Here is a 24,140-nt window from a genome sequence, read left to right on the forward strand (position 1 = left end):
GGTTCCTCAGGGACTGGTGGTGGGGAGGGCAGAGGTGGCCCACGGGGCTGGCCTTTGAGGCTAAGGGGAAGCCTTTTCCAACAATGATGGGGTCCAGCCAAACCTTGAGGGCAGAAGAGCACCTGGGTGGTCCCAATGATAGTCACCCACACCCACCACCCCTGCCCACCCAGGACAAATCCCCCAGGTACCTGCACCGGGCCTTTCTCCTCCACTGTGGGCTATGGGGGGCAGGTGGGCAGGCGACACCAGGCACTGTCTTCTCTGTTCCCTGATTCCAAAAGGACACTTAGTAAATACCCACCTTGTGCCAGTCGCTGGGTGCTTCTGCCTTCTCTCCCTCTACCCACACCACCCTGACTAGTCAGAATTCACCTCAGTTACAGTGAGCCAAAGGGCAGCACGCTCAGCAGGGCAAGGAACTTGCCCCCAACCATGCAGCTAGAATGTGAAGGGGTCAGGATGCACACCGGGTCCTGGGGACTCCACACCTGCGCCTTCCCACCGGTGCCACACTAAGGGCTAAAAGGAGCAGTCTGTCCGGGTGCAGGCAAGAAAGCTTGGGTTGTCTGGAAAAATTTAAAAGCAAGAATAAAAATGACGAAAGTCAGTTTGCTTTCTCTTATCTGTCATCATCACCACCTACCAGCAATTCTGAACAACATCGGGGATCCAATACTCCCTCCCCACTGTGATGGGCAGCCCCCCACCAGACGTGCCCCTTGCTTGGATGCCTTGCCAAGGGCTGTCAGCCTGGGGGTGGGGGGTGGGGTGCAGGCCCGAAAGCCCCCTTTCCACCTTCACAGCAATAAGCCAGAATGACCTTTGTGAAAAAACACTGAAAAAGTTTGGCAAAATCCCTCCCTCAACTCTGTTTCTTCCCAGCTGCTGGTGTCCGGCTTCTCAGCCAGACTTGGAGAGCTCTCTCAGCCATCTCAGCTTCCCACCCTCCTGTCCCTTCCTTCCAGTCACTTCTTCCTCCACTGCAATCTGGCTCCCGCCTCCTTGCCCCTGGCGGCCCCAGACCGGGTCATGGGCGGCCCTCCCTGCACCCCAAGGGGCAGCTTTGCTGCCTGCATGGCGGGACCCCGCTGACCCGGCTTGCCGGGGCTGCTGAGGCCCCACTCCTGCCTTTTTGTTCTACCTCTGTGGTCAGCCTCAGCATGAGCGGGCTACTTCTCTGTCCTCAAGGGCGCATACTTCCAGACCACCCCTGGGCCCTCCTCTTCTCATTGTGCACATGCTTCCTGGAGACCTCACCCATGCCCTTGGCCCCCCTGGTTTCCCCTCTGTTCGGGCCCCCAGGCCTCTGAGCTTCAGCCTGGACCCCTGTTGCTGGGGTCCCCTGGCTCCTCATCCTTCTCTGACCCTTCTCTGAACCACCTCTTACTCTTTCTTGAGTTTGGAGTTTCCAGGGCCCCACAGAGCCACCGGCTCTAGCCCTGCCCCAGGCCCTGCAGATTCCGCTTCTCCAATTTTCTTTCTCCTGAGGGTAGAAATTTCATACACACAGAAGAAGATATAAATAAACACATAATACATACATAAAATAAGTACATAAATAAGACATTAAAAATATAAGCAGCCATGTACCAGTCACTCAGTTTAAAAAACAGAGCATAAGGAATTCCTTTGAAGGCCTTGGTGCTGGTCCCCAACTGTATCTCTCTCCCTCTCTCCAAGGAAAACCACTCATCTGAACTTTCTCTCCTTCCCTTATTTTTCCTAATACTTTTATTGCCGAAATAAAATGTCTCTCAACCATATACTCAGTTGCTTACCAAGGTTGGGGGAGGGGTGGGGATTGAAAGTAGCTGTCTTTGCAAGGAGGAGAATTTCACCAATAACACTCAGAATTGTTGATGTATGGGGATAATTCAAAGCAGACCGAGTTTTAGTTCATTTTCTTGTTTTCCATTTCTTTACAAATGATCTACCTTTTCATTGCCTGCCCGCTCCACTTTCCTATACCACTAAGTACATTTGTAAAAATCTGAGCTTTGCGTAAGTGGTATCTGCCATATATGGTCTCCAGTAATTTGCTGGTTTTGTTCAATATGGTAATTTTAAGACCCTGTTGATGCACGGAGCATAGTTAACTCATTTTCACTGCTGCATCACATTCCAATGTATGATACGCCCCCCATTTTCATAGGCATTCTTCTGGAGCTAGCTATCTTGGTCAGTTCCAGCTCCCGTTATTATAAACACTGCTACTAGAAATGTTCTTGGGGCGCCTGGGTGGTTCAGGTGGTTAAGTGTCTGCTTTCGGCTCAGGTCATGATCCCAGGGTCCTGGGATGGAGCCCCACATCAGGCTCCCAGTTGAGCGGGAAGCCTGCTTCTCCATCTCCTGCTCCCCCTGCTTGTGTTCTCTCTCTCTCTGTCAAATAAATAAATAAATTCTTAAAAAAAAGAAAGAAAGAAAAAAAAAGAAACGTCCTGTGGCTCCGGAGAAAGATGCGTAAAAAGATCTCTAGGGTCTGTATCCAGTTGCGGAATAATGGAGTCATAGGGTGAATTAATCTTGGCTTTACAAGATCAGGCCAAACTGTTTTAAGCAGTTCCAACAATTTATACTCCCAGCTGAAGTGTATGAGCTACTCTTGCTCCACATTCTTGCCAGTAAGTGGAATCATCAGACTCTCTTATTTTTCCCACTCTAGTGATATCCGAGTATGTTTTAATGTGCAAATCCCTAATTACTAGTAAGGTTGAATGTTTTCTCACATATTCATTTGCCATTCCTGTTTCCTCTTCTGAGAAATATTTTTTCATGTATTTTACCTGATTTCCCATGATCTGGTTATTGATTTGTAGCAGTTTTACTCCCCCCCACCACACTCACGCACACACACATGTGCACACGCACACATGTCTATTTGGGAAACACATTCTTTGTTAATGAGATGTTACAAATGTCTTCTTCCTATTTATGGCTTTTATTTTCACTTTTTTGGTTTTGATAAGCAGAGGTTTTACATTTTAGTGAGGCCCAGTTTAGCAATGTATTTTCTAAAATGTCTAGTATTTCTTTAGTGTCTTTTTTGCTGGCTTAAGAAACCCATCTGCCTCTGCTGTTTTAAAGATATTCTTCTATATTAATTTGTAAAAATGTGAAGTGTTGCTTAACCTACCTGACCTAACTTTGGTCTGTTGTCAGGCTAGAATTCAACTTCATTTTTGCCCCATACGGACAACCAGTTGTTCCTAGTAATTTGCCCTGTCACTTACACTTCATCTCTGGGTCCATATGGAGGCTCTGTGTTCAGTACTATTAGCTTGCCTATCCTTGTCCAAATGGTACCCTGCTTAGTCACTATAGCTTTATAAAGTATGTTGATACCTAGTTGAGCGAGTCCCCACCTTCTTTCTCTTAAGGAATGTCTTGGCTACTCTAGGTTCTGTATTATCATATATACATTGTAAAATCACTTTGTTAAGATGCATGAAGAATTCTAATGGACTCATTTGGAATTACATAAATATTAATACTTATATTCCTATGGATGAACAGAACACAACTCTCCCCCCCACTTGGGTCTTCTTTAATTTTTTTTTTTTTTTTTTTTTACTATTCAGGCTAATTAGCCCTCGCTGCCCCAACAGAAAAAGCTCCAAATTTCAATGGTTTCATACAATAAGGGTTTATTCCAGCTCAGGTAAATTCCTGTGCAGGCCAGGCAGCCCCTGTCTTCACAGATGTCAGCTGGAACCCCCCAGTCCTCTGATCACTGTGGGAGGAACGGAGACAACTGGAAGAGATGAGTGATTATGAACCCTTCTCTCCAGCAGTGACACACTTCACTTCCTCTCATAGTCTGTTGTCACTCGGCCACCATGTAACTGCCAAGGAGGCTGTGAAACGTGAGGGAGCATATGGGATATTTGCTGGGCATTAACTGTCTCTGCCAAATCTTTCACACGGCTTTATAGTTTTCTTCATGACAATTTGTACATGTTGTTAGATTTATTCCTTGTACCTTGATCATTATGTTGCGATTGCGATTGCTGATTGTATCTATTTGCTTCACAGAGGTTGAGTTTTGACAAATGTACACAGTCCTGTAGCTACCCCTAACTGTTAAGATCGAGAACATTTCCATCGCTCGTCCAAACCCTTATGTTCCTTTGCAGTTAATCCCTGTCCTCCCACTCCTGGCCCCTGACAGTCTGCCTCTGTCACTAAAGTTTTGTTTTTTTCTAGAATTTCATATAAATGGAATCATAAAATATGTGTCTCTTGTGTCTGATTTCTTTCATTTAGTCTTAAGCTTTTACGATCTGTCTGTGTTATGTGTACTGCACAGCCACACTCCCTTTATGGATAAGCCGCAATTTGCTTACTCATTCCCTAACTGCAGAACACTTGGGTTGTTTCCAGTCTTCAATTATTCAGAATAAACCTCCTATGAAGATCCATGTTCAAGTCTTCATGTGGACATGGATTTTCATTTACCTTGAATAAAGAACTAGGGCACCTGGATATCTCAGTTAAACAACTGACTCGGTTTCAGCAGGGGTCATGATCTCAGGGTTGTGACATCAAGCCCTGAGCCCCGAGGTGGAATCCGCTTTGTCCCTCTCCCTCTCCCTCTGCCCTTCCCCCTGCTCACTGCCCCCTCAAATACATAAGTAAAATCTTTCAAAAAATAAGTATCAGAGTGGCATCGCTGGGTCATACGGTACGTATATGTTTAACTTTATAAGAAAGTGCTAGATTATTTTTTGAGCTGGAATACTGTCTTGCATTCCCATCCACCAGCAGCTGGTTATTGCACATTCTTGCACCAATCGATATGGTCGGTCTTTTATTTTTACCATCAAGAGATTGTGTTATATTAACTCCTGGTCTTAACCTGCATTTCCGTAATAACTAAAGTGCTGAGTATCTTTTCAGGAGTTTACTTGCTATCAATATTTGTACTTTGGTAATGTGACCATTCCAATCTTTACCCATTGGTTTTTGCTTGTATTCAGAATACATTATTAAGTTACAAATAATATATTCAGAATATAAGCCCTTTATAGCATGTATGTTTTGTAAATATTTTCTCCTAGCTTATGGCCTGCCTTTTCATTTTCTTAACCATGCCTTTCAACACTTTTAAAAAAAAGATTTTATTTATTTATTTGACAGAGATCACAAGCAGGCAGAGAGGCAGGCAGAGAGAGAGGAGGAAGCAGGCTCCCTGCTGAGCAGAGAGCCCGATGTGGGGCTTGATCCCAGGACCCTGGGATCATGACCTGAGCTGAAGGCAGAGGCTTTAATCCACTGAGCCACCCAGGCGCCCCCCTTTCAACATTTTTTTAAAGCTTTATTTATTTATTTTAGAGAGGGAAAGAGAGAGAGCATGAGCAGGGGGGCAGAGAGGGAGGGAGAGAGAGAATCTCAAGTAGACTCCATGGCCAGCATGAGCCTGAAGTGGGGCTCAATCTCACCACCCTGAAATTATGACCTGAACCGAAAGGAAGAATCAGATATTTAACAGACTAAGTCACCCAAGTGCCCCAAGAGGTAAACATGTTCAATTTTGATCATGTTCAACTTACTGAATTTTTATTTTATGATTCATGACTTTGAACAAGGGAATTAAAAGGGTACACTAGAAAATATTTACTTAACACAAAGGAAGGCAGTAACAGAGTAATAGAAGGACCAAAAATAAAGACATAGAAAACAAATAGCAAAATGCCATGTGTAAATCCTACCTTATCAGCAATTATATAAAATGCAAATAGTAAACATTCAAATTAAAAAGCAGAAATTGGCAGAATGAATAATACAACTCTATAATTTTGATAGATATGTATTAATATATAATATAATAAAAATAAATTATAAATACATTAATATGTATTAATATATTTATATGTTAATAATACTCCTTATTGATGTATTATTTAATATATTAAACATATACTATACATATAAAATTTCAACTCTATGCTGTCTATGAGAGACACATACCTCATATTCAAAGACACAAGTTGAAAGGATGTGAAAAGATACATCATACAAATTTTAGCCAACAGGGAACTGGCATGGCTATATTAATAACAAAGTGTATTTTAAAACAAAATAGGTACTAAAGACAAAGAATATTTTAAAATGATAAAAGGGTCAATCTATGAAAAAGATTTAACAATTAAAAACACATATACACCTAACAACAGAGCCCCCAAATCCATGAAGCAGATCTGACATAATGGAAGGGAGAAATAGATAACTCAACAGCGACAGTTGTAGACTCTAATACCCCACTTTCTTTCTTTTTTTTTTTTTTAAAGATTTTTATTTATTTATTTGTCAGAGAGAGAGAGGGAGAGAGAGCAAGCACAGGCAGACAGAATGGCAGGCAGAGGCAGAGGGAGAAGCAGGCTCCCTGATGAGCAAGGAGCCCGATGTGGGACTCGATCCCAGGACGCTGGGATCATGACCTGAGCCGAAGGCAGCTGCTCAACCAACTGAGCCACCCAGGCGTCCCCCCCACTTTCAATAATGGGTAAAATGACTGGATAAACAATCAGGAAGGAGACAGAAAATTTGAACAACACAAACCAACTAGATTTAACAGGCATCTAGTACACCCCACCTGACAACAGCAAAATACGTTATTTTTCTCAAGTACTCATGGAACATTCTCCAGGATAGACAGGTGTTAGCCTCAAAACAAATCTCAAAAGAGTTAAAAACCATACAAAGAATATTCTCTGATGACCATATAGTGAAATTAGAAGTTCATAACAGAAGGAAATCTGCAGGGACGCCTGGGTGGCTCAGTGGGTTAAAGCCTCTGCCTTTGGCTCAGGTCATGATCTCAGGGTCCTGGGATTGAGCCCCACATGGGGCTCTCTGCTCAGCAGGGAGCCTGCTTCCCTTCCTTGCTCTCTCTGCCTGCCTCGCTGCCTACCTGTGATCTCTGTCTGTCAAATAAATAAATAAATTTCTTAAAAAAACAAAAAAGAAGGAAATCGGCAAAATTTGCAACTGTATGAAAATTAAACAACAGACTTCTAAATAACAATAGGCTCAAAGAAGAAATCACAATGAATATTAGAAAGTAAACTGAGATGAATGGAAACAAAATGCAGCATACCAAAACTTATGGGGTGCAGCAAAAGCAGTGTTCAGAGAGAAATTTATAGCAAATAAGCTGCCATAGTTTAAAAAAGACCTTAAATCAATAACTTCAACATTCACCTTAGGAAACTTGGAAAAGAAAAACAAACTAAACAAATCAGGTAGAAGGAAGAAATAATAAAGATTAGAGCAGAAATACAAAAAAATGATACAGGAATCAGCAACACCAAGAGTTGCTCCTTTGAAAAGATCAAAAAAATTGACAAATTTTGACAGTTTGACAACTGACCCCATTGGAGACTGTAAGGCAATCAAGTCCAGTTCCAAAAATGAGGTAATAGGTACCTACGTACTCTTCACAAAATGCACATCATTTTGTATAAAGTAGATTTAGAGAGAGTATTAACGTGCTATTGACACTCTCAGTAGAGAGGGTATTTTTCCCCCTGGTAATTTTGACAAAATTGCCATTTTGGAACCTCCTAAGTAGCAATTTTTTAAAAAAAATTTTTGTGAACAAACTTGAATTGTAGTTTCTTTGATCTGACAATCAATAACTTTAACAAAGATCTGAGTTTTTCAAGGGAAGTTTTCATATGCAAATGTTACAATTTTACCTCATTTGTGACATCAAATTAACCCTGTTAATGCTATATAAAGAAAATGGACTCATAACTGGGCATTAAAAAAAAAAATCTAGTGGCGTCTGGGTGGCTCAGTTGGTTGAGCGGCCACTTCGGCTTAGGTCATAATTTAGGGGTCCTGGAATTGAGCCCCACATCAAGGTTCTCACTCAGCAGGGAGCCTGCTTCTCTGTTTTTGCCCATGCTCCTTCTCTCTCTCTCAAATAAATAAATAAAATCTTTTAAAAAATAATTTAAAAAAATCTAGGCTGCCAACCAACCAACCACAACAACAAAAAACCAGAGAAGAGAATGAGCAAGAAAACTCAAAATACTAACAGGAAGAAGAGAGGGGATATTACTACTTACCTAAAAGAAAAAGGAACAGAGGGGTAAACCGTTGACAGCTATATGCCAACAAATTAGATAACCCCAAGAAATGGGGCAAATTCTTAGAAACATACAAATTACCAAAACTGAATCAAGAAGAAATAGAGAATCTGAATAGATCTATAACAAGTAGAGAGATTAAGTTAGTAATAAAACTTCCCTTAAAAAAAAATAGTCCAGGACCAGATGGCCTCACTGGAGAATTCTACCAAATGTTTACAGAACAATTAACTCCAATCCTTCAAAACAGAAGAGGAGGGAACACTTCCCTTACTCTACGAGGCCAGTATTACACTGATAAGCAAAATCAGATAAAAAAAAATACATAAGAAACCCTACATACCCAAATCCCTTATGAATATGGACACAAAAATCTTCAACGAATTCTCAAGGGAGATGACAATTTTTACTTACTTTTTAAATATGTCAGTGCCAGTCAGTTTTCCTGACAGCCTTGAAGCTTCCCTGTCAGCGCTCTGGCTGTGGGCAGTGTTAGCCGGCTCCTTCCGGCATCTCCTGCCTTCCAGGTTCCTGGTTTTAGGATCCTGCTTAGGGGAGGAAGCACCAGCTTCCATTTTCATTTGCCACTTGGGGTCAGTTTTTTGGTCCTTTGTGAGGGAAATCCTTTACTTTCTTTTTGAACCAATCATTTCTAAGTAACCTGGTTGTAATTTAGCCGGTGTCTGAACGTCCCCTGCTCTATGGATCTAGTGGAAGCAGGAATTCTTCTTAGTGGAATTCTCGTGAATTCCCCACCATCCTCAGTGTTGACTTACTCCGTGACCCCCGCATGCTGCAGTCAGGGTTGGACATTCCTTCCTTTACCAGATCATCACTCTGCTGGGTCTCAGCACTTGTGCTGGGTGGTCATTTCTGTCTGTGAAATGTCTGTGTTCCCCTCTAGACTGTGAACACATTAACAGAGATAGACTTAATCATTTTGTATCCTTGGTGCCTGGCGCAAGGTGGAGCCTTGGGGGTATTTGTGAAGCCATGAATGATTCCCAGCTTCTTGGGTAAAGAAGACCCTTTTCTGACTGGTCCCAAATATCCCTCTTCTCACATCAGCTGCCCATGGGCAAGATCTCTTTGGCTCCAATTCCAGCCAGTTTCCCTTCTCTGTGTTAGTCTAGAATGTTCATCAGCTGGTTCTCCTGCCATGTCCTAGGCAAATTTGTCCATGGGAGTTTGATCCATCATTGTCTTCAAGTGTAGGTCTGCCTTCCTGGCCTCTTCCAAAAAGCTGCCCAGAATTCTCAGGAAGACCTGGGTTTTGGGTTTATTAAAGGAACCTAGCTTATTCTTACCTCACTAGGATGGACCCTCCCCTGGTGGTACCTGGCCAACCAAACCCAGCATGATGGGGCCTAGAACCACCGCTGCACTGTTCTAGGGATTCTGGGGAGGATAGCACCAGCTCTGTACACCCTCTGTACCCTCTGCTCTGGCCCACTGGGATGCCAGGGCTTAATCCAATGACAGCAGGCTAAGCACAGTCCTAGAGGCCCCGGCCTTAGCAGGAACAGGGGTGGCTGACTTGTTCTTCAAGCGATGCTGATGGCCACATGAAGTGAGCAGCCTCCCAGCTCTGCAGAGGCTCCTCCCCACTCCAGATAGATGGTCTCATAGTAATTCCTACACTCAGCTCAGCCTTACCTCCTCTGAGAAGCCTGTCGGGTTGTGTGCTCCTGGGATGAGTTAGGATGTTGTCCAATTCCCCCAGCACTGGGCCATGGTATCTTCAAGTCCATCTTCCTCAGCTAAGTTCATTCAGTGAACACCTATAGTGTACTAGGCACTGGGATGGAGAATCCAAAAACTAGAATTAGTGTTTTCCTTGAGGAGTTCATTTTGGCGTCTTGGAAAAGACAGAAATATGAATAAGAACAATCAGAGGACCGGATGGTTATGTTGGGTCCTTAAAGATGGATAGGAATGTACTTGGGCATAGAAAGCCAGTCGTGAGGGTCGTGGGTAGGGTGACAATGTGAGGCAAAGGGAAGGGTCTAGAGGTCAGACATCACGGCTTAGGTTGTAAGTGCAAATTGCAAATAAATGTCAAGAGGCAAACGGGGCCGCGTTGATCTCTCTTCTGCAGGGCAGGTGATGGAGAAGTGATTGCAGGGTGCTGAGCACGGGACAGAGGCCAGATCTGAGTTAGAAAAGTCACCCTTGTATTTGTGTGGAGGCTGGAGAGACAGAAGTAGGGGGTCAGCAAGGAGTCTGCCCCACACGCAATAAAGAGGAGCCATTTCGGGGGACATGAGAGAGAGCTGTAGGATTTGCTGAGCGGTGTGCTGTGGTGTTGAGGGGAGAGTTTAAAACAGCTCTCAGATCTCTCCTTTGGAAGACCAGGTCCAGAGAAGAAGGCAGACCCATTATGAGAGACAGGCATGTAGCATACGTACCTGTCAGGTGGTAGGCCACTGCTCCAGGGCACTGGGATGGAGAGGGTGGAAATCTACGACTGCAACCGAGACACTAGCTGAAGTCAGCCTGCCTCTTAAAATCAGAATAAAGCTAACTGGCTTTCACATTCCTTGACCTGTGAAAGGTCTCACACCCTTCCCCCTGCCCCCTGGATTTCTGTGAATTCTCTGGTTTAGGTTTGTTTGTTTTGGTCATTTCCGACTCTGGGCTCCTGTTTCTGGTGATCCAATCCCATTTATGGTCGCCCTCACATGCCAGATCTGTGGTCTGCCCATCCCCACATTGGTCCACCTGCCCCTTTTCTTGTTGGGGGGAAGCCAGTAACTCATGCCAGACCTTGTGGATATGGCAGACTTCGTGCAAGATCTGGGGAGTCAGAGGGGGGTTGTTTCTAGTTGTGCAAGGAGCAGACAGCCTTAAGTTACTCTCCGACCATCCCATTTGAAAAAGCACTTTGGGCACCTTAAGGGCAGCCATTTCCTGCTGGGGCTACCTTCCCACCTTGCCCCTCACTCTCTCACCGTCTTGCTTATACCTGCTGCCAGCATACCCTCACCCCTGACATCATTTCAGGAAATTCTGAATTCCTCTTACTCCATAGTGCAGCAAGAGCTCCTTCTAACCCTTCTCAGCTCAGGTCCAGGCCCATCTTTTCACTTCCAAAACCCATCAAGTTCCTCCTTGTTGAGTAAAAGAGTGTTTTGGGGGGCACTTGGGTGGCTCAGTGGGTTAAAGCCTCTGCCTTTGGCTCCGGTTGTGATCCCAGGGTCCTGGGATCGAGCCCCACATTGGGCTCTCTGCTCAGCAGGGAGCCTGCTTCCCTTCCTCTCTTTCTGCCTGCCTCTCTGCCTGCTTGTGATCTCAGTCAAATAAATAAAAAAAAACTTAAAAAAAAAAGAGTGTTTTGGGATGAACACCATTCATTCTGCTTAGAAAATATTTGCAGTTTTAAATAGCACTTTTTCAACATTACGTACTTTTCAAAGATTATGAAAAATGTAAAGTATTCTTTTCCTTCAATTAGTCTCTCCCACCTCTCTTCATAGCTCTTCTGGTGAACCTCCTCCTTTGGTAGCTGGAAACCCAAGGTGAAGAGTTGTACCTGCTCTCTGGGGGCCCTCGTAGCTCCCTGCTTCTCCCTGCCCATGCCCCCTTCCCCATCAACTTGATGGCGTGTTCAGCGATGTTCTCCAGTCTCTCCTGGTGATACCACACCCCTGGTATGGGAAAATGGCTGAGATTAGGAGGGACGGATGGACTGGGGAAAGAGCCTCGTTCATAATGTTCATCTTAGAACTAATCTGGAGGACATCCTTGCCCTAGTTCCTAGCACCAAGTCGGTCACTGTGGCATCAGCATCATTTCTTAGGACTGCCAGGCACACAGGTCTTTGTTATCTTTCAAGTCTACCCCAGGACACCAAACGGCCATGGCTGCTGGAATGGGAGGGTCCTGGCACAAGAAGAAGAAAGACCTATTAGGATCCCTCCAAATGAGGGGTCGGGTGGTATTTGTGTGGGAAACCTTCCAACGTGCTCCTGGTCCTGAGTCCTCATGACCGTCATCCATCCAGGAGACATGCATCTGCTGTTGTCAGAAACTGCCCCAGCATCAGGTGTTTGGAGAGGAGGAATTAACACGTCCCCACAGTCCGCAGTCCAGTGGAAAAAGACTCAGATCAACAAATCACTGTAAAACGTGCCAAGAGCTCCATCTAGGGATACAGAGGAGGATGAGCACTGGCAGGTTGTCTGGCTGTTAGAGCAGGCACGGCGTTACCCCAATGTTTCTAGCAGCAATGGCCACGGTCGCCAAACTGTGGAAAGAACCAAGATGCCCTTCAACGGACGAATGGATAAGGAGGATGTGGTCCATATACACTACGGAGTATTTTGCCTCCATCAGAAAGGATGAATACCCAACTTTTGTAGCAACATGGACGGGACTGGAAGAGATTATGCTGAGTGAAATAAGTCAAGCAGAGAGAGTCAATTATCATATGGTTTCACTTATTTGTGGAGCATAACAAATAGCATGAAGGACAAGGGGAGTTAGAGAGGAGAAGGGAGTTGAGGGAAATTGGAAGGGGAGGTGAACCATGAGAGACTATGGACTCTGAAAAACAATCTGAGGGCTTTGAAGGGGCGGGGGGTGGGAGGTTGGGGGAGCCAGGTGGTGGGTATTGGGGAGGGCACGGATTGCATGGAGCACTGGGTGTAGTGCAAAAACAATGAATACTGTTACGCTGAAAAGAAATTTAAAAAAAGGGGGGGGGGGTCCATGTGCAATACTATGATGCCTGTTTCACCATCGCTTTCTGTGGCTAGAATGCTGGGTACACCCAGCGCTGGGGAGCTCAGCCTGGAGAACTCGGCAGACCAGCACAGACGTTAGCACTGAGAGCTCTGATGCCATCCTGAGGTCACTAATGGGAATGACAAGATTTGGGTTTAAGGAGGTACATTCAGCAGCAGAGCAGATGAAGTGCTGGGGCTGAGGGAGCCGCTGGTAAGGACGTGGGGCTCCCTGTCCCCTACTCGATTGCCAGTCATGGAAGGGAGGGGGCCTACGGCTGCTGTGCTCACCATTATTCCAAGTCTAGACCCTCAGATACTGTAAGAAATCTCACAGCGTTATGGACTGAATATCTGTATCCCCAAATTCACATACTGAAATCCTAATTCCCAATGGGATGGTATTGGAAGGTGGGACCTCTGGGAAGTGATTAGGTCACAAGGGTGGAGCCCCCATGAATGGGATCGGTGCTCTTCGAAAAAGCCCCCAGAGATCTCTCTTGCCACGTGAGGCCACAGCAAGAAGACAGCATCTCGGAACCAGGAAGCAGGTCCTCACCAGACTCCAGATCTGCTGCTACTTTGAGCTTGGACTTCCCAGCTTCCAGAATTTTGAGAAATCACGGTTTGCTGTCTGAGGCCCCCAGGCTATCGTATTTTTGTTCGAGCAGCCCAAGCTAAGACAGTGCAGGTGGACAGGAAGTGAGGCAGCCTGGCAAAGGCGGGGCCCAGAGCAGACCTGCTCCATATGTCACCCCAGAGAGGTGGGCTGGGAGCGGAAGGCCTGGATCTGCGCGGCTGCCGAAAGATTGAGCTGCGGCCAGGATGCTGCCACACCAGGGACTTGGCCTCTACACCTTCCAGGAGCACCTGCACTTCTCTGCGAGGGTCCCTTGGTTCTTTCCACCTTCCGTTCCTTGGGGTGGCTCCGTCCACGCAGGGCAGCGATGGTGGCATGGGGGGCGGGGACAGGACTCATCTTCAGGGCTGGCAGAGGACCTGACCGCGGCCTACCTGACCGCCGCCTGCTGTCTCCCCGCTCACCCGCCACACCTCCCTCGGGGCCCCTCAGAACTCCTGCCTTTAAGATTGTGAGGGCAACAGTGAAGTCATGTCGAGGCCGGGAACCAGGGACGCCAAAGCTCTTGTTTTCTTAAGGAAGAAGTAAACAAACTCTTTGACCACACCGGAGTTTGATTGGATTAAAAAAGTGTATTGGATTTCCAATACTAAATAAAAACATGAAATTGTTTTTTAAAAAGCCATAGAGTTTACAGCATCAACTACAGAAAAGGCCAAACAAGTGTGTACAGAAACCAGGCCCCAGCAGCCCTCCAGGCCCCCCTCCAGCAGGCAACAAGGCAACAGACACGTTTGTTCCAAATCCTCCTGAAGGAAGCTGCTGAGCAGCAGCGCAACTAGGACATTACAAGACACACAATGGTTTAATTTCAAAAATCACAGGAATATGTAAGAAAATGTATTAAACTGTGAAAAGGTGCAATACAGAATAGCTTTCCTTTTTCTTAATTTTAAAAAAATCCCCCAACTTTGAACAGTTATTTTATTTAAAAATAGGCCCCTCCCCCCGCCCCCGTTCTGCGGCAGTATCCAGGTGCCGAGGCCCTGAGGTAACACGAGTGTCAGGGTTCGCGGGAGGGAACGCCCCGAATACCGAGCACGTTTCTTTGGGCAAAAGGTAAGACAGCTTCTGGGGAATCTAGCCCTCCTGGTGTCCAGAGTGCTCTCCTCAGGACCAGTTTAAGTGCACTGGTTTTCCAGAATCCCACCTGGCACAGTCCTGTGTGACCGGCTGGCACGGCGGCGGGACTCCCGGCATTGCACTTCTCATTGCCCCCCAAAATAATAAATACAGAGTTCATCTACAAAACCAATATGTGTGAAGACCTCAAAAGGAGAAATAGCGACTGTACAAAGGCAAGTGGAGCGTCTGTGGGGCCAGGGCAGAGCCCGGGGCCCCTGGGGCTGGTGGGCTGGGTACCCGCCCGTGGTCTCAGCAGCTGACCTCTTCCTGGCTACAGAAACAAAACCTGATGCGCCTTCCACACTGCCTTCTGGGGAGTTGGGGGGAGTAGGGGAAGATGCCTGACGGTCAGTCCTGGATTTTGTTAATATTCTCAGTATTAAAAAAAACAACCCACCCAGCTCCTTACCTTTTTAAGACAAAGAACATAAGGGCTGTTTGCAAAGGCAAAGGGCCTCCCAGCATGTCCCAAGAGCTTCCTGCTACCCTGTGCTGATCAGGGGCTTCGCTGAGCTGCTGGGATGGAAGAGGCGGTGGTCACCTCTGCTGTCCCTGTCCCCTGCTACCTCCAGAACAATGTTCAGAAAGGAGTGGAGAGCCTTGGGGGTGCTGCAGCCCCTGCCGGCCTCGTCCTTGTGAGTGCTTTCCCTAAGGGGCTCTGAAACATGGCAGCGAGATCCGGACCGGCCAAGGACAGGAACTAGAGAGAAGCAAGGAGTCCTGTGAGGAATCCAAGTGCCTTTCTTTACCTCCCGCGACCCCCAGGAAACACATGGTGACAGCAGGAAAGGACTCCGTCTTGTCCCCTGACTTTCCGGGAACGGCTGGGCCTCTCGGCCTGCTCTGTGTCACTCTAGAGATCGGAAGTGTGGCACTGGCTCCTCAGCATGGACATTCTCACCAGGATGTGACTCACTCATCAGGGCAGCTAAGTCCTCGAACTCACCTATTGCACAGAAGAATTTTTTAACAAGATCCAAACAAAAGTCCAGTTGCAACTTAGTGACAATAGAGATGGACATGCCAGGACAGGACGAAAAAGAAGATGCTTCCGTTCTCTGCAGGCTTCTGGAAGAAAGCACGACGACTGAAACATTCACAGACCTCAGCAGTCCCTCCACTTCCTATTCCCAACCCCCCGGCCCACCCCCACCCCAATACTTTGAAACTGCACAGAAAGCAACAAACAAGTCTTTTCAATGTTACATTTCATTCAAATAGATCTGTGATCTCACAGTGATGAGAGGAGAAAAGTCAGGCCTTTAATAATTATAATAAAAAATAAAAAAGCTTACAAACAGCAATGCAACATTTCCTCCCTCCCTCAAAGTGATGGATTAACAGCTGGTAGAGGATGCAATGACTCGGAATTCAAAAAGAAGAACAAAAAACAAGCCAACCCCTGGAACAACCCACATTGTCAATGACTTTCCATAGTAATTCACAAGCAGTCAAATGTCAACCACTTGTGGAGAACACCATGGACTCCCTTGGTTCTTGATAGTGTTTTTCTTTCGAAGGTAAAATAAAATAGGACACAAATAAAACTGTACGTGAATGCCAATGTCTACACTGCATGAAGGCGACGCGGCCGCAGCGCGGAGACACGGCCTGGCCTGGCCACACAATGAAGCGTACGTGCGCTTCTTGCCTCTTCCCCGGACACAAAATTTTGGCCCATGGTGCCCAGTCCTGCAGGGTATCAGCAGGCAAAGGGAAGCCGCCTTGACTCGGGCTTCTTCCAGGCCGACCAGGAGAAGGCAGGTGGCCGTGCCTGGAGCCGGCCCCACGCAGGGGTGCTGGCTGGTCTGCCCGCTCGCTCTGTGTTCTTAAGTGCTGGCCTCACGTGCTCTGTACAATCCTTGCTTTCCAGGCTCTGAACCACGACTTCTCGGCCCAGGTGTGCAGGTGGGCGGGGTCTCAGGCTGTCGTGATGGCGTGCAGGTCCTTCATGAGCCCTTCCAGGTGCGCCATCTCTTTGGTCAGCTCATCTGGCTCATGGCTCTGTGGAGAGAAGGCGCGCAAGCCGTCAAGCACCGCTCCTGGCACAGGGAGATGCTCGGGGATGTCTGCTCAAAGGGTGAGTGCATCCGCTTCACACCTCTGGGCCCGCACACAACGTGGTGTGACCGGCACACTCGCAGGCCACGGGACACACACCCGACATCCTGGCTGGGCTGGCGGCCCAGGAACTTACACTCTCGGAGTCCTCCAGCATCCTTGTGGTCTCCTGCACGTCAGGGGCACTGGGCACCACCACTGGCATCGGAGGCCGGCTCCTTCCTAAAGTCCCAATGGAGGCCGTCTTCACCGAGTGAATGTGATGGTTCAGAGCTGAGGGGAAAGGGTACCATTAGGGGTGTTGCTGAGCTGCTCCCCCAGATCTCATGAAGGCAACTAAGGTCCAGATGCTGCTTCAGGGTGAGGGATGCACCCAGACCTAGTGCAAAGCTCTTGCTCTGAAAAGACACTGCACTCAAGGGAAGGAGGGAGAAAGTGCCTAGAGAAACAGTTCCATTTGGCTTTAGAAAATTAGAAGTAAGGTCAAAATTCCTTTCATGATAATAAGTTTTTGCCTCTGCACTGATGGTATGAAAGCAACAGTGGGTAAAACCGCTGCAGCCTTAGCATAAATTAGGGCAGTGGTGCCAAACTGCAAAGTCATTCACGGACAAGACTAACATTTTAAAAAAAAAAAAAAAAAAAAAAAGGCTGGTTTAACTTAAGATCATCCTTAATGAAGTAATAAAAATTACTTTACTAAATTTCCACCTTGATTATACATCCTTTATCCTATGTGACAAAATGGAAAGTATGTATAAAGTACTTCTGTCTACTACACGACGGTGGCTGACTGGAGCTCAGGACCTTTGTGACAGTTTGAGTTACAAGAGGAACTGTGGCTTCCGTCATGAAACACCAATGTCAGTCCGAAGAAAGACTAACAGACATACCAGTTATTCAGACTTGAGCACTGGGCAGACATTTTCTAGATGGTAAATAAAGTAAGCCAGTCACTTCAAGAAAAACAATGGACAGTTTTTATTCCCAATGATAAAATACAAGTTTCAAGTGAAAATTAGAATCTTGAAAAACTTGTATGTGCCACCAAGAGCTTGAGAGCCTCCCAATACTTACAGACTTTGGTGATACTAATAAATGTAGTTTTACATTTTGTATAATGAACTGTGTTAAGTTTTGGAGGATCTGTATAACTTACTAAACCAATATTTTCCAAATGATGTCCGATATCATGCATTCAAAGTACAAGATGGCTGGATTTTCATGAAACAGAGTACAAACAGTTCACGGGTATGGCTATATTACATTACAAACAAACCTGTAAGAAAATACAATTTCTTGTGTTTTGCTATAGTATTAAAAAAAGAATATCCAGTCTGAAGAGGTTACAAAAATACTCTTCCCTTTTCCAACTTCCTATCTGCGAGACCAGGTTTTCTTCTTACACTTCAACCAAAATAACATGTTGCAACATACCAAGTGCAGAAGCAGGTTTGAGAATCCAGCTCCCTCCTATGAAGCCAGACGTTATAGGGATTTGTGAAAATACAAGACAATGTCACTTTTCTTTCTGTATTTTTGTTTTGGAAAGTTATTTTTCATAAAAATATGTTATTTATTTTACATGTTAGATTTGCTATTTTTAAATGAGTTAATAAAAGAGCTTAAACTTTTCTGTTTTAATTTCTAATACACTAAATATTGGTAGATCTAGCCCATGTAAAGAAAAGCTCCTTCATGGTCTCAATAGGTTTTAAGACTATAAAGGGGTCCTGAGACCAAAAAGCTTGAAAACCACAGACTTACTCTAAAACAGACCATCATAACAGACGTGGAGAAGTAGCATGCTTTTCAGGATAGGTGCTTCGTGGGGACCAGGTGAACTTGAGGAATTGATTTCCGGCCCATCTGAAGGGCCCCTTACTTCCATGTCTTGTCCTCCCCAATCCTTCCCTACCTTGTAGGAACCCTACAGAGGGAGGCATTTTGGGGAGGCTAAGTGGACTAGATCTGTTGTCCACACCTACAGCCACTGGATTTTACCACCAAGAATTCTGCACCCAAAACACGATTCAGAAAGTCAGCCCTCACTCCCCACAATATTATTCTCTAGTTCATATGCATTGCCCAGGGAGGGGAGCCCATATACTTCTTGAAAGGGGCAATGACTTCTAGCTACTCTGAACTACTAGGATAAGCCTGGAAGGTATTTGCTATTGTCAAAGAGGTGACCTGTGCCACAAGCCAGAGCCAAAGGGTCCCGCCAGTGGTGCTGCTGTCCTCACTCACCTTGCTGGGATAGTAACGGTGTGCTTGGCAGCGCGGGATCATAGGTGGGAGGGCCTGGGGGTGGGATTGCCGGCACAGCAAAGCTCTTCAATGGGTGGGAAGGGCGCACGTGGGCTGTAGGAAGACTCTGGCCTGAATCTTCCTCTTGGGAGCTTGCCAAGTAAGAGGAACTGGTAGCACCTTCAGGGTCCTGGTGATCAGTACAGCATGTTTGAGACGAGGAGGCTGGCATGGTGTCAGTGCTGGGGGTATTTCGAACGGACTCTACAGCAGGAAAGTCTAAATGTTAGCATTTCTTCTCCCATTAAACACACGCACATAGCAGGGTTCTGGCTACTTCTAAGGGCCCCTGAAATCAGCTCAATAAGCACTCAGGACCAGTGTTAGTCCAAGGGAACATGGATCAGCACCACTGCCAAGGCCAGGTAAGAATGGACTAATTCAAAAGAGTCCCAAACAACTGTGCCAACCAGCTGCTCTGCTGAAATGTTCTCACCCACACAGCTAAGTGGTCACAATTTTACAGCATTCTCCTGAGTACTTACTAGGGAGTAGACATAAAGATTCCCGGGGCTACTGTCTATTAAGATGTGAATATAAAAGGAGATTAAAAACATCACTCATTGACTGACCGATGGTCTTAGAAACTGGCCTGTCATAGATAACATGTCTGCCTGACAAGCACCAGATGTGCCCAAAAGGCCTGCCGGTTACTACAGAAGAGGCAATGCCACAGGGGGACTGTGCACGGCCTCACCAGAGCAACAGCCCCACAGCTCAAGGGAGACCTGGACAACCAAATAGTCCAGAGGTCTGAAAATAGCTTTAAGAACATGCCACATAAAGGTGTTTGGGTCGAGAGGGAAAAAAACAGGGGAAGATCAGCCTGGAGAGGGGGACGACTACGGAAGAACGTGACAGTCTCCAAACATGTGAAGAGGGGTCAGAGTTGTTCCAGAAGGCAGCGTGGTGGGATAGAAAAACCACTGGCTTTGGAGTCAGATAAACCTGGGCTATAAAGCTGGCATACGAGCTGGGTTAACTTGGAGTCACTGAATCTGGGTCTCTTTCTTCACCTACAAAACAGGGAGGACAACATAATTCAGTGAGGACTGAGAAGATGTATGAAATGTGCTGAACACGGGACCTGAATAATTGATAAGGTTCTTTTCTTTGTAAATTACTGAGAGCTTACTCTGAGCCAGCCACTATGCTGTGTGCTCTACATTCACTAGCTCATTCTATGCTCACAGAAACTCAGAAGGCACCGGGATGTTAGGTGCTGCTCATGGACTCAGAATGGCGAGGGCAGGAATCCGAATCCCTGTGCCCCGACTCCCAAGCCCACGCTCGGAACTCCCACATCACACTGCCCTTCCATTTCCAATACTACTGATCCCCTTTAAAAGGAAGCCCTTTTAAACAGTGTGAGCTGGTGTGGACCCACATACCTAACCTGAGGATGGGTCTGGAGACACCAGCTCAGGGCTAACGGGCGGCACTGGGCAGTCAGGAGGAGGGCCTCCCTTGACTCCTAGAGTCCTCCACTTCAAAAAGGAAAATAAACTTTTTAAAGTAGTAATGCATGAGCAGCCTATAGAAATCCAACCTCTCCCTGCCCTTGTTACTGAGGTAACATTGAATCTATTCCCTTGGGCTCCCAGGAGACAGGACGCCACAGTCATGAGTGCTAACGTACCCTCAGATTAAAGATCTTGGGTCCCAGGGGTAAGGGACTCACATACCTTTCCCCAGTGTGGAAAGCCTGGATGTGATAACCCCACTAGGCCTATGTCACTTCTCATCCTCTTAAGAGGTGCACCGAGGACCTCATTTCTTTGCTTCCTGGAGCCAGCGATAACCACAGCTAGGAGCTGCTGGTCTTACTCTGTGCAATCCTGGGCTGGGGAGAAGCCGGTTAGAGAGGGGAGTAGGGGGTAGGAGAGAAGCAGCAGACTCCAGCCTGGACCATGTCAGCCTGTGTTGGGAGACAGGTCAGGTCAGCTCTGGGCACACATGCCTACCTTGGCCACCTCAAATGCCTGACTTTGATGTATAAGCTTCTCAGGGTCCAAGAGGTGGTGGGAAATGTTAAAAAGGAGAATAGTGTTGCCTACCAGAGTCAGAACCCTGGCCTGCTGCCACATACCAGGGCCACCCTGCTGTGTAACTAGAGAGGGCACCGGGCATGTTATATTCCCAGTGAAGGGTGTGACACGGCTGTCCCACAAGGAAAACTATCCTGTCATTAAGATTTCTCCCTTGCCTAAGGGCCTGCTTCCTGAATGACTTACCTCTCAGGGTTTAAGATACAAAGTTTACACTGGCCGAGGGCTTGGACAAGTGGAAAGTGCTCTTCCTGTGTCAATTGGTGGCTCTCTAGGGCAGGGACAGCCCTACTCTGGCCAAGCCCTAGCCAAGCTTAGCCCACATGCATAGGGCTGGTGGCAGCACTGAGCTCCAGCGACCCAGGAAAATTCAATGGTGAGAGAATGTGGATCATTTCTAGACACTTGCTCTGTGTTTCTGAACTGTCTTCAGTGACTTTCCCTGTCATTAGTTTACCTTCTTTATCTCCCTCTGGTCATTAAAGTGATGAACCCTGTAGTGATACAAATCACTACTTTTTCCTCTCTTCACTGTCTGCCCAAGTTAGGAAATTTTAGCAGCACTAGACCACCTGGATCAGGGCGGTGAGGGCTGCTCTGCTCCTTGCCAACCTTCAAGCCCCTCCTAGTTGGAGAGGAAGGAAGAAGGTGCTGATCTGATTGAGAAGAGCCTGACATGCCCTCAGGCAGGCCCACATCTGAGTGGGTGGGATTCTTCTGCCTTAAAAATAGAGAAAGAGAGTCAGGACACAAAAACTGCTTTCCAAGAGCAGATCTGGAAGGTTGCTTTCCTGTCTCTGTTCTGTCTGAGACTAGGTCTATGAGGCAGAATTTGGTTCTCCAGACAACAGCCAGTGGACTGTCCTTCCCTAAGGCAAGGGCCCCAAACCTGGATCTGGAAGGAGAGAGCAGGAAGGCCCATTTTAGACATGAGTTTAAATGGCATTCTCCACTTGGTTTGGAGAATGCCAACCAAGTAAAGGTTTGGGAGAGGCAACTCTGGGAGTTGGCAGGTGTCCCCTTAATAAAGCTGTGATCTTCATCTGATGTTTTGGGTGTGTTTCAAATTGATCAAAACCTAGAGAGGGGGAATGTTATTGGTAACCCAAACTTCTAAAGGCATGAGGTTTTGAGGTGCTTTTTGAAGTGGAATTCACTTGAAATTCCTTTATTTTCCAGAACGAGCAAAATTTAATTCTACTCATAACATCGTTAACTATTAACAGACACATTTCAAATGATGGAGAAAGAACATACTGTACATATGAGAAGTTACTAGATTTGCACCTAACACTGACAGGATGGAAGTTAATTTTCATTTAATAAGGACAAACAGTATTTGTTCCACTCCTCCTTGAAACTGTTTAATAATGCTATTTCCTAAGATTTCCAAACTGGGGATGTGTTTATCTGGCAATGTATTTCTTTAAATGCACTGCAGTTTTTAGGCTCATTTCCTGTTTTTTAGAGATGATGCATGCCTATGCAGCCTCTTCTAATGTCAGTGTAATCCTCTGGGCAACTTGAGGTTTACAATGTACACAAAATTCACAGGGCTGTGAATGGCCCCAGCTGGCCCCACTGGCCCTGGATGCATTTCTTACTTTGGGCCACAACAGGAGTATGTATAAGATCTAATATGAGAATTATCTTATGGCTGCCCTACAGACCCTCCTAACCACAGAGTAACTGCAAGGGAAAGGCCACATCTCGTGTCTGAACATCATCCCGAATGAGTTTTCCGTTCAGATTAGAAGATTAAAAAATAAACAAAATATGACTGAATCAAGATGCAACTTGATGAAACAAGACATGGTTATGTGATTTGAGTTATTGTGTTTTTACTAAGAGGACACCTTACACCGAGCACTTATCAACTTAGGGAGAAAAAAATGGGGAGTGGTGAATTTTACAGAAATCAATTTGAGTCAATAAGAGAAATGTTATGATACATAAACAACACAGAAAAATTCCAAATCCTTCTAGGCAGGGCAAGTCCTTCCCATTTCAGCTTGCCAACTCTGGGAATGCTTTCCACCTGGGGCTCGAGCCTCATCTCTCACCTGTGGAATTGGCCCTGTCTGAAAGGGACAGGGATGTGCCAACGGGCCACGGGCTGCCCGGGTGGTAGAGATGACTGCGAGCTGGAGAAGCGAGGCTGCTGGAGTGGAAATGATGGTGAGGGTTATCGAGGGGATGGATGGGATGGGCACTAATCACAGCTGTGGATGAACACAAGACAGAGAAGTGCTTAACATGCTTGCACAGACACACACAAGTCACAGTTCCAGAGCAAAGCCACCCCTGCCCCTCCCACAGAGTACAACCATTCCCTTGGCTTCTGGGGGGCAGCTGGCTGGTGTGAACAATTAGCCATGGATTTTACTTTTTTTTTTTTTTTAATCAACATGCTCCTAAGCACGTATCTATCTATCTATCTATACACACACACACACACAAAAAACCTCTGAGGAATACACACTAAAATGTTAATGGGATTATCTTGGGGGATAGCATGGTCAGGAGTTAAAAAAAAAAAAAAACTTCTCTTGGTTTATTTGTATTTCCAATTCCTCTACAATAAACATGGATTACATGAGTTATTAAAAATATCTATTTGAATATGTTACAAAATATAAATCCATAAGCAAACAAATGATGGTTTAGGTTTCTATCATTTTTTTCTCCTGCTAAAAAAATAAAAGTTTCTTTTCCTTTGAGTATATTCCTAATGCGTTCTGTTTTTTTCTTATTGTTGAATGAGGCATGCAATAGGTATTTAGGTTGAATGGATGAGTTTAAGCAGTTTAATCAGTTAATCAGTTCTTCCTATCTTAAAAGGAACATAAATAGAACTGAACTCGTCTAGCATGAAAAGCATGAAACACAGGTCTATGGCACTGTCTCTTAACTGCTTCTAGTCCGGGAGCTCGGCCACATCCATTCACATTTTAAAATATAAACGGTTCTTTCCTAATTGCATCCTTCCTTCCCACATTGGCTAAGGAATTAAATTTGCTGCATTTTGCTAACGAATCCAAATTTCCACACAGATATTCCATATATAACTTTCTATGAAGACAAAACACTCCTTTAATGAGGCTTCATTATCGATCCTAGAGATGCAAACAAAATC

General features: G+C 45.8%; 1 protein-coding gene across 8 annotated transcripts in view; it reads right to left on the bottom strand.

The window, feature by feature from the left end:
• Positions 1 to 14,011: 14,011 nt before the first annotated feature.
• NEO1 (neogenin 1) overlaps positions 14,012 to 24,140 on the bottom strand; it is a 246,573-nt gene continuing 236,444 nt past the window's right edge. For 6 of the 8 annotated variants that reach the window (XM_047736691.1, XM_047736688.1, XM_047736693.1 and 3 more), the window contains 4 exons: positions 23,068 to 23,226; positions 18,897 to 19,160; positions 16,783 to 16,919; positions 14,012 to 16,589 (listed from right to left, as the gene is read on the bottom strand). In XM_047736691.1, the coding sequence (XP_047592647.1) occupies positions 16,506 to 16,589; positions 16,783 to 16,919; positions 18,897 to 19,160; positions 23,068 to 23,226 (644 nt within the window). In that variant the 3' untranslated portion in view covers positions 14,012 to 16,505. The remainder of the gene's footprint in view (positions 16,590 to 16,782; positions 16,920 to 18,896; positions 19,161 to 23,067; positions 23,227 to 24,140) is intronic. The other 2 variants (XM_047736694.1, XM_047736695.1) reach the window with 1 other exon arrangement.

This window comes from Lutra lutra, chromosome 7 (assembly GCF_902655055.1).
Source record: "Lutra lutra chromosome 7, mLutLut1.2, whole genome shotgun sequence".
Lineage (NCBI taxonomy): Eukaryota > Metazoa > Chordata > Mammalia > Carnivora > Mustelidae > Lutra > Lutra lutra.